Genomic DNA, 15,727 nt, shown 5'->3' with positions numbered 1-15,727 from the left:
TGTGTTTGTTGTTGGGGGGGGGGGGGGGGGGTGTTTTATGTGTAAAAATACGGTATTGAGATAAGTAAAAAGCTGGTTTTGCTTATTTTTTAATACGTTACATTTAAAAGTAATGAACATTCAAAAAAAAAAAATCATACTTCCTGCTGGTCTAAAAAAGAAAAACAAGAATATGCCAGGTTCAGCCTACATGATAGACAGACCTTATTGTTAAGATCTGGATACCAGATATCTACAGCATGTGTCCCACCCACAAACACTTTTGTTTATGGAATTAAGCCAATTTTTTAATTTGCCTATTTTTCTAATCTCAGACGTTTGTTCAATTCACACAAAAGTGCTGTGTCCAGAACTGTCACAAGAGCTTTGCTAATCCCAATGACAAGATGGCATAGACAATTCAAGGAGGGGAAAGGCTATTCATGTCTTCAGAAAATTACCAAAACAAATCCCATGACTTTCCACCACCACACTTTTTACCACAAGATTGGCCATTACAAAAATGCAGCAGGAACACACACACACACACACACACACACACACACACACCCCCCTGAGTTCACCAAGAACTTCATGGTGTATTGCTGTGTTACATATTCTGGTCAGGCAGAACTTGAGCTAGCAGCAGGCACAGAACCTGCCTCTTATTCCAGAAGAAAAGGAATCCCGACACTGGAGCTAAAAGCAGCTGTCCCATGCAATACACAGAATCATAGAAAATTAGGGTTGGAAGGGACCTCAGGAGGCCATCTAGTCCAACCCCTGCTCAACGCAGAACCATCCCCAACTAGATCATCCCACCCAAGGCTCTGTCTACCCAGGTCTCAAACACCTCCAAGGATGGAGATTCCACCACCTCTCTGGTGAAATACTGGGACAGGTTACTTAATCTCCTAGTGAGAAAGTTTTCCCTTATATCCATCTTAAGCTTCCCTTGCTGAGCCCATTGCTCCTTGCTCTGTCATCTGCCACTACTGAGAACAGGCTAGCTCCATCTCCTTTGTAACCACCCTTCGAGTAGTTGAAAACTCTTATTAAATCCCCCCTCAGGCTTCTCTGCTCCAAACTAAATAAGCCAGTTCTCCCAGCATATTCTCAGAAGTCATGTGCCCCAGCCTCCTAACCAATTTCACTGCCCTCTGCTGGACTCTTTCCAATTTGTCCAGATCCTTTTGGCGGCGGCGGCAGCAGGGGGGCAGTCAAAACTAGACAGTACTCCAGATGTGGCCTCACCAGTGCCAAACAGAGGGGAAGAATCACTTCCTTCAAATTGCTGGCAACGCTCCTACTAATGTGGCCCAGTATGCCGTTAGCCTTCTTTGCAACAAGGGCACATTGTTGGCTCATATTCAGCTTGCTGTTACTGCCTACTGTAACCCCCAGGTCCTTTTCTGCAGAGCTTCTGCTTAGCTAGTCAGTCCCCAGCCTGTACAAGTGCATGGGATTGTTCTGTCCCAAGTGCAGAATTCTGTACTTGTCCTTACCAAACTTCATGAAATTCCTTTTGGTCCAACCCTCCAATTTGTTGAAGTCTCTCCAAATCCTAGCTCTACCCTGCAGCATACTGCTCTACCCAGTTTAGTGTCATCCACAAGCTTTCTGAGGGTGCACTCCATCTCATCTTCTAGATTGTTGATGAAGATATTGAACAAAACTGGCTCTGGAACCGATCCCTGGGTCACTCCATTTCATACTGGCTGCCAACTAGGCATCAAGCCCCCTTTGAGCCCAATCCAGCCAATTTTCTATCCACCTTACAGTCCATTCATCCAACCCAGACTTCCTCAGCTTGCTTGCAAGAATGTTGTGGGAGACCATAACAAAAGCCTTACTAAATTCAAGGAAGTCCACTGCTCTCCCCACATCCACAGAGCCTGTCATCTCATCATAGAAGGCAATTTGATTGGTCAGGCATGACTTGCTAACTGTTCCTAATCAGCTTCTCCTCCAAGTAATTAGCAGATCCTCAAGGAATCCATGTCCACATGATTTTTCCAGGGACTGAAGCAAGGCTGACTGGTCTATAGCTACTGGGATAATCTTTCCCTCTCTTGAAAATGGATACTATATTTACCCTCTTCCAATCATCCAGAATCTCTCCTGATCACCATGAGTTTTCAAAGATAATGGCTAGAGGCTCTGCAATCACATTGGTCAACTCCCTCAGCACCGTCAGGTGTATCGCGTCCCACCCCATGGACTTGTGCACGTCCAGCTTTTCTAAATAGTCCCTACCTGTTCTTTCAGCACTGTTAGCTGCTCACCTCCTCCCCAAACTGTGCTGCTAGCCTGGGAGCTGACCTTGCCTACAGAGACTGAAGTTTTTTTGTTTTTTGTTTTCTTTAATTTAAAAAGGCATTGGGTACTTCAGCGTTTTCCGCATCATCTGTTGCCAAGTTGCCTCCCACAATCACTAAGGGACCCACACTTTCCCTGATCTTCCTCTGCAGACATGGTCAAGAAGTTCAAGGAGAGCCACACCCACCCAGCCACCCGCCAGCCAGCACATAGTTACCACATCAGAAGAGGGAAGAATTCCATGTAGTCAATTATCCTATTTTTGAAAGTAGCCTTTCCTAGAGGCTTCAGAGGAAACAAGTCTCCCCTGCTATTGATAAAGAATAACGTATCTAACCATGCAGTATTCTGCTACTTGCTGGAAGACTTAATATGATCATAATAGGAGGGATCCTTAAATTCTGACAGCAACACACAACACACACTTCTCCCCAGGATATAGAAAGATTCTTACCAAGTAAGTCACCAGATAGATTGACAGGCAATATAACACACACTGACAAAATGCTCATAGTAACCAGCAAGCAGATGATGTGGCGCTGGAAGGCAAGGTAGTGTATGGCATCATCACCACACTTCTCATTAATCTCTTCCTCACTGCAAAGACAGAAAGACACAGGATCAGTTTACTTTGCTTCTTGGAACGAAAAAAAAACATTAATATCCAAGTCAGCGGTGCTCAACCTCCAATCTAAGGGCCAGATCTGGCCCGCCCATAGATCCAGAAATATAGTGGTGGTAGTAGTGACAGAATCCCACCTGCAGTGGTGGGGAAGCAGTGGCGGGGAAGCAGTGGCAACATTAAATTGCTGTGGCTGCAGGAACCGCAGCAAGTAGCACTGCCACCACTCCCCTACTACCAAATGTATGGACTCCTGGAAAGCCTCATGGGCTGGATGACACGGCTCCAAGTGCCAGACTGCACTGGGAACTGCTGCTACCATTGTCTGGGCTCCCTGTCCCTCCCAGTTCCACTGCTTGTTCCCACCACCATGGATGGGGTAACATGGCCTGCAGCGCTGAGGGAGTTACGGCGGGGGCGGGGGGGGCAGGCAGGACTCAGAAACCCCTCACGTCCTCGTGTAGTACAGCAGTATGTGGGGCTGGACTGATGTGCCTGGTCACACCCATAGACTGGCCCTGTCCTACATCAGGCCTGTGGACCAACGCCACATGCGGGATCTGGCCCCACAGTACTCATCCAATTCACAGGATGGGACAGGCTAAGCGCCACCAAATTAAGCCCTAGAACAACTACCCTCTGCTAGACTGAGAAATGAAAGTGCAGGGGGTTCCCCCCCCCCCCCTTTTTTTTTTTTTTTTTAAATACATCAGCATAGCACTTAAATATTAAAAGGACTTTTTTTGTGCTGACATTAATACAGGTTTGCTAACTGGAGAGAAATTTTCAAATTCAAATATGCCTCTAGAGCAAAATTCACACTAAAGCATCAGTTGACTATGCTGCAAGAGACACAGGGTACTCCAAAAACGTTGTACGCCAGCAAAAGAGATGAGGGGTGTTGTTTCAAATGCCTTCTTACAGCCACATGTGGGGGAAAAAAATATTCAACAAACTAACAAGTTGAGCAAATTTCTACTTTTCTGGACAGGTAATAAGTGATGAGGGAATGTAACAGACATTTTCTTGTTACTAGCCTGAAACCAATTGAATGAATATGCTTTGCCTCTGGGCTGATAAGTTTTCATGACAATTTTGCTAACTTGTGTCAAATCTAGGTGTCACTTAGGGACAGGATTTCCACAACAGGAGGTTGAGGAGGAAAATGAAAACATGCAGATCTTAGTTTCACTCCCAACCCATGGGCCACCAATTAAACATTCATCTAGAGCTCATTTGGGCTCCCATACTGCCAATTCTACTTCTCTTGGTACTGTCTCTCAATACAGTCTATCACTTCCTTCCCTTGAAAAATATCAAGAAAAGTAAACCCTGGCTCACTACTGTTTCCTGTACTTACCGCATTCGAAAGGCAGCCATCATCCAAGAACAAAACCCCTATAAATAAAAGGTGAAGTATGTTAGATTCTGAACATGAATTGCTTCAAAGAGATATTGATGTCTAATTTTTCCAATTAACGACTTTTTCCATTAAAACTCACTCTCAACATGTAAACAAAAACAGCTATCAGTTCAGTCTAGATAATATCAGAGTTCCATATCCCATTTATATTCTATACACATACAGAGAACACACCCAGCACCTAAAAATGTCACTTCATATATAGTGATTTACAATTTGCTAATATTGGGAAGCACAAATGTTGACTATTCAAGGAATTAAACAACTAAGATAAATGTATACACTTAATTTCAGTAGTCTAAGAGTTTCTGAACTGAAAACATGATTTTTAAAAAACACCCTTCAAAGTTCCCTCCCATTTCTAAACAGCCTTCCATTCCATCCTATCTCGTGCAATCTCCTTCTACCTTGTCACATCTTTGCTTATTCCTTCCAGATGAGTTTATGTCATAATCCCATCGTTGCCTTGTGTGATACCCACCACCTCAGTTCCAAAATCTGCTTCACATGCCTTCTTTCATCAGTTCTCATGATACACCCTACCCATTTTAGTCCCTGCACTCTTATCTTGCTCAAGACATCGTCTTTTGTAAAGACCCACAAGCTTTTCTCCTCCATAGTCTGTTCTTTTGTACGACACCATATCTTTTCCTTAGCATTCTGTTTTCAAACACTTGCAGATTTTTCTCCCCCATTTGCCTCCGTCAGTATCCAGGATTCATATCTATACAGAAGGACAGGTTGTTCAACTGTACTATAAAGTTGGATTTTAAGGTCTCTTGAGATTCTCCTTGCAGCTAGGCTCAACAGGCATACAATTAGAACTGTACATTTTTGCCTTCATTTCTTCAGTCTTTTGGTTGCCCTCAGTGATCATTGTTTCTAAATATTTAAATTTCTCTGTTTTCCATCTTGTTATTCTCTATCCTTATCTTCCTTTGATCTTGAGATTTATTTCTGGATGTGATCGGGTATTTAGTCTTGCTGACACTGATAGTAAGCCCAACTCCTTTGGTGTTTCATGCTAGATCTCTGTATTCTTTTATACCATTTCCATTTTCTCTCCTACTAGGCAGATGCAATTTGCATAAGCAAATACCTGGTGCAGACCTTCTCATTTTTCTCTTATGACCTTCTCAAGCATCAAGATGAAAAGCACTGGTGACTGTGCTCTTCTTTAGGGGTCCTTCTTTAGGTGTCCTCTTTAGGGGTGCACCAATAAAGATTTTCTTGGCCGATAGCTGATTATTAACCAGCCATACTGTCCAATACCAATCTGATAACCAATTTAAAGGAATGCAGCCAGGCAGTGTGGAGAGCAGCTCCCTGCAGGTAAGTCTGTGCAGGGGAAGCGACATGGGTGAGGGGGGCAAATTGAGGCTCTCATGGTGAGGGAGAGAGTGCAGCAGGGGCTGGGGCGGTGAGTAGTACCGCCCTGCCAGGGCCAAGCCAGGGCAGTGAGTAGTACCCAGGGCCAAGGCAAGGAGTGGGATACAGCTGCGGGCGGCTCGTCCAGGGGATCAGTATCCCAGTGCTTAAAAATGGTGGTGGTGGTGGCGGCACTTGAACCAAACTAAAGTTCATTTGATGGGCTTTAAGTGCTGCTGCCACCATTTTTTAAGTGCAAGGATGCTTTTAACCAGAGCAGAGCAGAGCCGAGCCAACTGGAGTGAAGGCAGATGTGGACTGCCTGCTGCAGGCTGAGGGCTCTCTGCTCTGCTGCCTTTTCCTCAGGAGCCCTGCACCAGCCCTGCAGGAGGCACAACTCGCCACCCCCACCACTAATGGATGGGCAGGGGACATGCAGCCAACAGGCAAATAACTTAAAGGCAAGGGAAAGGCAATAGAGTGGAGAGCCCGAAGCCCACAGCAAGCAGCCCACATCTACCCCACGCACAAATGTGGGGGGTACATGGTCCCCCATGCCTCCCCCCAGGAGTGTACACAGCAGCAGGGAGCCACCCCCACTCCCGACACCTCCTGGGTGAGCCACCCACAGCTCCATCATGTTCCCTGTCCTGGGTCCCATTCATTGCCCTGGCTGGACAGCGCCCCCAAGCCCCAGTCCCTGCTGCACTTTCTCCCTCATTGTGGGGACCTCAATCTGTTCCCCTCACACCCCTTCCCCTTCCCAGCAGGACCCCAGCCAGAAGGCATATTGTATTTATAAGTGACATTATTGGCTACACTGGCCAAAAAAAGCCAATAGCTGATTATGTTAATTTTCCTTTTAAACAGTGCCGATCCAATATGCAACCGATATCAGTGCACCTCTAGTCCTCTTGTTTGAGCCTGCTATTGATTTCCGTTGGGTCCAACAGCTTTCCCTCAGTTCTCATGGAACTCATTGATACTTCAATGCACACCTTAATAAACCATACCATTTTGGGGGGGAATTAAAAACTCCACCATAATTGATCATGGTGACTTTCTTCTAATACTATCATAAGCTTTGACATCTTTTGCAACTTCTCATTTCTTTTCCAGCAACAGCTTTGTTGAAAATACCTGATCACAAGTTGATCTTTCCTGAACTCACAGTGGTACTCTCTCAATTTTTTTGCATCTGTGAGCCATCAGTTTAGCAGCACTTGCGAAAAAGCTCTGTATGTTGTGTGATACCCTGATAGTTATTACACTCTCTTCAATGACCCTTATTATTATTATTGTCTGCTTCCACTGTTCGGGCATACATTCTTCTCTCCAAATCTTTTCAGTCATCTTGTGAAGATGGCATTTTAATGCTTTGAATGCAAACTTTCAGGCATTTAGCTGGAAGACTGTCTATCCCTGGTGCCTTAATAAACACTACCTACCCATACAAGCGTGTTGTGAAAGTTAGCTTTGCAATACTTGTAAAGGAGAACTCTGTACACAAAAAGTTCTCTACAAGGCACAAAACATGCATCCATGTTACACTTTTAGAGAGACTATTAAGCCTTTGTTCCCTTCTTCCCAAATTTTGTGGGGAAAATCTTCTATTGTAAAAATGACACAACACTGGTAAATTATAATAGCATCGCACTGTTTATAAAGGGCTAGAAAAAAAGAAGCCAAGAAGTCTAAGGTTCCAGAATAAACATATACACTTCATATGTTAGCATTTCTCACACTGGGAGTGCATAGATGCCCCGCCATGCACAACCTAGTTATATATACCAAGTGCAGAACAATGGCAGATTCCACCGTATAAAGCTACTTCACACACACACACACACACACACACACTTTATCTTATGGGTCTAATTCAAATACTGACCCTGTCATATTCAAGGTCATCCATTGCTGATGAGGACGATGATATCCTGCAGTGTCTTGACTCACTAAAATATGCAAAAAGACAAATCTAAGTTATTTGTACAAATGCAGAAGCTCCTCCATGTCTGATAAACCAAGTTTAACAATTCTGAAGTGGGTCAGTAAGGAAACAAAATAAAAACAAAAGAGAAAAACTAGAGTAATTAGTTTGCATTTCCAGATTGAATCATAGAGAATTTTATTTTAAAACGTCCATGCTTCTATTCAGCACTCGAAAGTGAGAAAGGAGAAGATCCTGAAGTAACAGAGTACAATAAACAAGGAGAGTGCAGTGGTGAGACAGTAATGACGCACAGAATTTGAAGAAAGTGGACCACTAATTTGGTGCCTAATAAGACAGGGTCTGCAGGCTTCATTCCTGTTCAGATTTGCAACATTATATAAAATATCATCTTTCCCCATCTTCCCCTTCCACATCTCTGCAGTTTCTGCCTCACAGTCCAGATTTACCCTGTACCCTTATGAGAACTGCCTTAACTCCCATTTTTCTGCTTCTGCAGCACAGTGAAGAACTTTTAGTGCATCTTTCATCTACTGTAAACCAGGGAAGTAGCTGTTTCCACTTGTTAGGAAGTGAAGTGGTTTCCTCACTATGGGTATGTCAACACTGCATTCAGAAGGTTTAACTGCAGCATGCATAAACATATGTGCAGGTTAAATTGAACCTAACTCATTCACTCACATAATGCAATGAAGATGTGGTACCACAGGCTTCAGTGAGGAAGCCTATGCTACACCATCTTCATCCCCATTGTTAGCCAAGTTTTCTACATACAGGTGAGCTCAGGTGCATCACAAATCACACTTCCCAACTAAGTGCAGACAGGCTCAGAATAAACACACACAAGTTTTTCTTCACATATGCTTGGGATATATTATAGCTATTGATAGTAGTAGCTTATGGTAAATGCAAGAGCACTAAACTTCAACCCACCTTACAAGAAATATTTCTTCTTGAAGTATCCATAATATCATCAAGCAGAAGCAGTTAAAAAAAAAAAAAAAAAAAAAAGGTCACGGGATCATTCCAGCTTCCATTAAAGACGTCAAAGCTCTTAGAGACTTCTGCTAGGGCAAATATCAGGCCCTTTATGATCCATACAGGGACGGAGTCTAGACAAATTCTGGGAAGACTTGTATTAACTGTTACATTGGGAAGACCTTTGATCTGAAGACAGCCAAGTGCAGCAGTTAATATTCTACTGCTGCAGAAAGTGTAGGCACCAGTAAGTCGGCAGATGATGTTAACAGATTCAAGCAGCCTATTGCCTTTCTTCTTCCCTCCACTCATGATATCCGAGAAGGATTCATAACCACAAGTGTAAACACACAGCTTTATTTATTGACACTGCAGAAAAACTTTCAGACAAGGAAGTGTTTCACACACCACAGTCAGAAGAGAATTTTAAATAAGAAAGAAAAATGAATGCAAGTCCAATCACACTTATTCATGCAAGCAAGCAAGCTAACAGGAACCTCCTCATCTTTCCTACTTCCACACCCCCACATGGTTTTCAGCAACACTATACCTTTCAGTTTCTGACAACAAGGCAAGACGACCATAATCCCAGAATTTCTTCCTTATTACAGAGAAGGCCAATATTAAGATCTAGAAGATAAAAATAAAAAAATAAAAATTGTTTACTTCCTATTTTTAAATTTCAAAATTATTATTTTGGAAAGTAGGATTTACTGTAGCAAATTAAGTCATTGACCTGTCAAAAACACCATTCTACTTCTACAAGTAACTGGCTCTCGATAAGTGATCCAGTCACCACCAAACTGCAAACCTGTTTGTTTGGGACTTCAGAGAGAAGATTAGAACTTCAGTACTTTTGTCCAAATTGCACATCTTGGCCAAACTTTAAGATAAAAATAATCCCTTACCTCGAGTTCTATTAACAAGGTACACACACACCGCGCACACACAGTACTTTACAGTTAACTGCTTCAGAGGACAAAGAAACCTTCATAACAGACCTTTACTTTAAATTATTAAAACAAAGGCCCAAACTAAGATGACTAGCTCACAGGGCAAGTTTTACAACCATGCCCTTAGCCTAAGCATATACAATTCTTTCTTGTGTGGCTGAAACACAAGAACTACTTGAACCCTTCTTAGCATCCATAACTACAATGAACATAGCTCAAAAGACTAAATCATTCACCAAGACCTTTTATAAAATCCCTTCCTACAGATTAAATCCCTTCTAGCAAGACAACCAATTAAATTATTCAAGATCCTACAGATTCTTTTCTAACTTGTATTTCAGAGATTTACAGAGAACTTTAAAAAAAAAGAAAAAATCAACAATCAAAAGCAGTCAAATGGGAACTAAAAAACTTTCCCTAAACTTTTTATATTTATAAAAAGCTGGCAACAAACCACAACAAAGAGAGGAATGAGGGAGTTGTCATATAAATTCAGACTATTGGCCCTTCCAGTTTGATATCCAGAGGTGAATAAGTGATTCTTAGAGGAAACCAAGAAAGCCCCCGTCTTATTATGTAATGCTGTCCAAAAAACAAGAGATCCCCCCTAATCTCTGCAGAGCAGCCTAGAACATAGACGTAACATTTTAAAATCAACCATTAGAATGAAGCACATCAGTTCCCAAAGAACATCCAGCATAGATTTCAACATCACAGCTCACCGTCACATTCGTTCAGCATTAAAGAACTCTGGATCCAAACAACTGGTACCCAGCCTGCTGGAACATGCATACCAGGACAGCTAAGAGAGTTTAACTACTTCATTTAAAATTATTTTATTTTGTAAATTGGGCTCAAGATCTGGTGGACCTTGTACTAGCATGTCCCTTCAACAGGCCAAATTTGGGTTCCTTTGCAGTACAGTTTCCTAGATTCTTTAAATTGGACAACTCACTCCCTGAGTCTCATTTTAGTATTGGGACTAAAAACTGATAGATAGCGCTTCAGAAAAAAACAAAACAGGATAAACTGTGAGATCAACTTGCAGTTCTGCCTCTCCCACAAACTTTTTAAATTATTTCTGTTCTGAAAATAAATCTCTCTTACCCTAATAGACAGGGAAGAGAATTCTGAACAACAATGATGTTAGACAAAGTGTGAACTGTTGCAACTGGAAGACTTGGGGGCGGGTGGAGGGGGGAAGCTTACCAAAAAGCAGGTAACATCCAGGAGCAGGACTGTAGGAATTCCACCAAAAGTTACTCCCTGAAGTACAGTGCTGCCCTGTGCAGTGCTATAGCAGTACGTCTCATTTGATGAATTGGCAAGTCCAGTTCTGTTCCAGAAGTAGACTAGACGGGAATGTCCAATATCAAGAAATAGAAAAGGAACCATCTTGTGTCTCCCTCAAAAAAGAAAAAAAAAAAAAAAAGGAAGTACAGCAGTTACATTAACAGCTTGCCTAATGAGTCAGGAACCATATGAGATACTTGTCATAAAAGTGCAAACAGGGAAAGCATTTAGATCAAGTAACATACAGTGCAAGAAGCATCAAAGGAAACTAATCTCACACAGAATGAAAGTGTGACCATTATCCCCAATCACCAAGAGAAATTATGGCAAAATTTCACCACCAAACAGCCTCCATTACCAAAACACTGTTCAGCAAAGGATTCCTACTCATCTATTTTAAACTCTCAACAAGACAGAATTCTCAAAAAGCCAGGCATCAAAGCTCAAATACCACCTGAGGACAGCTGCAGAACACCAATGTTAACTCTTGTATTCCACCATCTATAACCATTAAAATTATTGAAATATTTGAAATTTGATTTCTGGTTCCTAGAGTCACCTATTCCAAATAATCTATTTCTATCTGTTTGAAGGATTTCATACTTTTATTTTACCAAGCACTTGTGGACATCTTGGATGTTACCTCATTCAATTCAAAATAAATTCACATGAAAAGGTCAGGGAACATTATAAGGTTCATTACACATCCCATTAAAAAGCTACTATATGCCTACTTAGTGATGTTTAATTAATGTTTTACATCAATTAGATATCCCTAGATGAAAGGATAATAAATGTATTAGCTATTTAACAAGAAACAGTAAGGCATTTAAGTTTTTCAGAAAGTACTCGGCTATCCAGTTCTACTCAATTATAAATTAAGCTACTCAGTCTATTACCAACATGCAAAATTCTACCTTTCATACAATGGTCTCTTTTACCAGTGAAGGAAACTGCTTACTTACTTGTGGATTTACTGTTTTCAAAGAAGTGTCTTTTCAAATCTTCTTTATTAATCCTCAGTGACTTTCAATTACTTGGAATAAAAAAGCATTTCAGGTGCAAGAGATTATTAGTGACAAACTCTCATGGAGAATACAGCTTTAAAAGCTCAAACTTCTTGGGAGCAAAGATTATGGATCCTCATCACAGTCCAGAGACTACCTCCTGGGTGTCATCTAGTATATCCAACTGTAAGCATTTGCTTCTTACAAAAGTGTTGCTCAGACCTGTAGAAAATACCGTTCTAGATTCTGAAAGAAACAAAGAGCCATTTTATTGTTTCATCCTTTCCTTATCTTTATCGGTTTACTATTGAAAACTCTGGAGGCTGTCTTATTTACAGTGCAAATGCAAGATGGGTTGAGACAGTAAAAGCTGCCTTACCCACCTCCTTCCCCATAACCTTAAGGAAATGCTCCTTGCAATATTTTTTTTAATACGTATCTATAGGCACTAGATCCAAAAGCCCCTCCAAATTCATTTAAAATAAGTCAAGCACCCCTCATATCACAATGACTTCTAAGTCCCTACAAACTCTGCTTGAATTTATCTCAGTGACCAAATGGTAAATGTTCCACATCACAATACCAGTTCCCAAACATCCACTACTCACTCATGATTAAGCATTTCAACACCTGTACGTTCACATGACCTATAAGCAACAAATGCCCTGAAAATTGCTACCATACTGAATATAAGTATCACAGTATTTCAGAACCAGTGATTTTATTCTTCTCTTTTGGAGCTTACAGGCCTTCTGTCCACTGAAGTAGAGTCACATCTTCAGCCTAGAGTAAGAGTCAATTACCTTTCTTCTCTGTCATATTAGCCATGCTTTCTAACACCCGGTTTGACAGAAAAAACCTGGAATATTTCTTGAATTTATTTTGTAAAAGATTGCTAGGACAGATGTGAAAGCTACAGGCTTCAATTAAAAATGCACTACTGGGTCTGATCAGGGCAATTCCTAACTTTGTAAACTTACTTGTTTGGAAACTAGCTAGCAGAAAGTTATCAGGAAGATTACTTCAGTGATTGACAAGTAGGACACCTGCCATGTGGATGTCACTGGGGACCCGATGCAGAAACCAAGTTCCAAGCTTGAATTTGTGACCTTTTGGGGGAGTCTGACCGATGCTGTGGACCCTACATTTTTTAACAGTCTTCACCAGGATTCTCTGTTGAGTCTGCTGATTTTTCTAACAGATTCAGAGTTCTAGAGCAAGAGGACTGCTAGAGCATCTCTAAAGAATCACAGGGTCTATGGCTGATTTAGGTATTTTGCCACCTTTCACCCTTCCTCTACTCCGGTGTGGCTCCTTTTCTGCTCGAGGAAACGGTGCACAGGTGAGTCCACCACAACTGGGCTACCAAGATGGTGCCTGCATCTTGTCAAGCTGAACTGGTCTTCCCAATGCTGCCTGGCCCCTTTCCTGCCTAGGGGAGTGAGGCAGAGGTAACACACCCTGACCAGAGCTGAGGGGTGGGGAGGGGGAATGCACTTTGAGCGCTTCAGATTGCTTGGTGGGCAAAAATGGTATTCAATCAGGTTTGAAGGAAGAGATGCACACCTTCCCCTTTTGCCCCTTCTCGGCCTAGCTCTTGCCCTGAAGCCTGCAGGGGTAGTCGTGCTACTCCACTGCCTCAGAAGAGGTAGCAGAGCCAAAAAAGCAGTCTTCTCCAAAAAAACTCAAACAGAGCCCTCCTGGGAAATGGCGATAGCTAGCAGATGGACCCTTGACAATTCAAATGCTCAGCCAGCTACATGGCACAAAAGGCCTTAGCCTGCCTCAGAGAAGACCTACAGCAGAGGGCAGGTTACTGTGGGAGCAGGACATTCCCCTGCTACTGGTGACTGACACGGCTGTTATGTCCCCTCTTCTCCCCCCCACCACTTCAAGTAGGCCTCAGTACCCAGTGAGACATACCTGGGGTCCTCAGCACAATGCAGAACCTGAAGGGTCCTTTTGAGATTTGTCTTCATGGCAGAGTTGACTTGAATGACCTGTGTGAGCTTGCCTAGCTCCAGTGACAACATCCAGCCAGCACCTACAGAGCTGCATTCACTTGCAAGCGGCACTAAAGCTTCTGCTCGATTCATCTGGGTCTACCCACCTGAAGGTCCAGCAGCAGATAGCAGCCAATGCTATGAAGCTGCCAGAGCGTACGCACATGTGCCTGCTTCTGGTGGCTCCACTCAACAGCTGCACCAATAGAGCACAAAATTCATCTCGGGGAGGCACTAGCCGCTGAGCAGAAGTGGCAGAGAGCACACAAGTGTTTACACGTGCCTTCTACCTGCTGCCAGACCAATCCAGAAGCCTTGCTTCACCTGGCACAAAAGAGACCACCACCTCGAAGGAGGCCAGAGAGTGAATGTGCTCCAAGTCCCACCAACAGAACTGAAGCCCTGCCTGCTTCCCTCTGCAGCATGAACTTGGCCTAAGACTTCTGCAACCTGCCTCACAGAACGTGCTTCTGGTGAACTGGGGAAGCACTCACCTGTTTTTTCCTGAGAGCACAGGGCAGGCACTGGAGCCTGAGCAGCACTTGAGTGAAACCAGTACTCCACCGACACTACAGACTCTTCACGTTGGCAGCTAAAGTGGCACCAGCTCGAGCATTATTAGCCTCTTCTTACCCCTGCTACATACACTACACCAGGGTCCCAATCTATGGTACAGGCACCACCAGTGGTACACAAACAACCTGTCAATGGTATGCATTAACACATTTATTATAATTATTTTATATGACAAAAATGTGGTGGTGGTACTTAAGGTTGTATCATTTTAAATTGGTGGTGTGCAATCCATCAGAGTTTGGGAACTGCTGTATTACACAATTGACTGGTTCCTCATGCAATACATTTAGATCAGCCATCTACGCAAACCAGCTGTCTATGCAAACCAATTTTCACACAACTAGCTGGGGAATGCCGCAATAAATGCAGACCAGTCACATGTCCAAGGTAATTATCACGCCGTGAAAAGGACTCTCCACTTACAAAAACAGCCAGCCAGTTATCATGACATGACCACTCCACAGCTGGTTTCTACCCAGCTTTTGTTGGAATGAGCGGCAGGGCCCTTCCCCCAGCCAGCGCAGCAACCAGGGCTAAAAGCCTTGCCAGGCTCCAGCATTGCCAGCAGACCAGAGGGCTTGTAACTTCATAGGCTTGGGCACTGCATACAGACCAGAGGGCTTGCAACTTAACAGGCCCCTGCATCACAAGCGGACCAGAGGGCTCGCAACTTCAGCCAAGTTACACTGCAAGCACTCTGGTCCGCAGGCAGCACTTGAGCCCAGCCAGGCTACTTTAGCCCTGGTTGCGGAGAAGGGCAAAGTTTGCAAAGGCAAGAAGGAGCCCGGCTCCCAGCCAGCTGCAAAGCCGCAGCCAAGCAAGCGTGACGCGGGCTCGCCAAAGGAGACCCAAGGCTCTGCCAAGGGACCCAAGGGCTCCGGGAGCAGCGGGAAGACCTACCTGCGCTGCTCCCAGGCTGGTGTCTGCTCCCCTCACTTGCTAGGAGACGGGGGACGACAGCAGCACGCCCAACGTAGCCCGCGGCACCTGCCCCGCACTAAGGCCCCTTTCCGAGAGGCCAGGGCCACCCCTGCCCGGCTCCTCCAGGCCTTGGGCTGGCCCGGCAGAGCCCGCGAGGGGCGAGCCCGGCCCGCCGGGGGTGCGTGCTTGGCAGGGCAGGGCAGGATAGGGACGGAGCTGCCTCCCCCGGGGCGCGGGCACAGCCCGGTACCTGCGGGGCAGGGGCAGCGGCCGAGGTGTCCCGCTGCAGCAGGTCGGAGCCGGCGCGGGCCCGGGCTGCCAGGGGGGGGGGGGG

The 15,727-nt window shown here is 44.0% G+C and overlaps 1 protein-coding gene across 4 annotated transcripts in view; it reads right to left on the bottom strand.

Moving 5' to 3' along the window:
* Positions 1-15,721, bottom strand: part of TMEM63A (transmembrane protein 63A) — a 41,176-nt gene extending 25,455 nt beyond the window's left edge. Inside the window, exons 1-7 of one of the 4 annotated variants that reach the window (XM_006016568.3) lie at positions 15,644-15,721; positions 11,852-12,139; positions 10,803-10,999; positions 9,191-9,270; positions 7,603-7,666; positions 4,281-4,318; positions 2,753-2,895 (exon numbers count right to left, since the gene is read on the bottom strand). In XM_006016568.3, coding sequence (XP_006016630.1) covers positions 2,753-2,895; positions 4,281-4,318; positions 7,603-7,666; positions 9,191-9,270; positions 10,803-10,988 — 511 coding nt within the window. In that variant the 5' untranslated portion in view covers positions 10,989-10,999; positions 11,852-12,139; positions 15,644-15,721. Of the gene's footprint in view, positions 1-2,752; positions 2,896-4,280; positions 4,319-7,602; positions 7,667-8,595; positions 8,615-9,190; positions 9,271-10,802; positions 11,000-11,851; positions 12,140-13,816; positions 14,369-14,390; positions 14,560-15,643 lie in introns of those variants that run through there. The other 3 variants (XM_025216252.1, XM_025216257.1, XM_025216264.1) reach the window with 3 other exon arrangements.
* Between the last annotated feature and the right edge of the window lie 6 nt (positions 15,722-15,727).

Source organism: Alligator sinensis, unplaced genomic scaffold, assembly GCF_000455745.1.
Source record: "Alligator sinensis unplaced genomic scaffold, ASM45574v1 scaffold138_1, whole genome shotgun sequence".
NCBI lineage: Eukaryota > Metazoa > Chordata > Crocodylia > Alligatoridae > Alligator > Alligator sinensis.
This window is presented reverse-complemented; position numbering and strand designations above follow the sequence as displayed.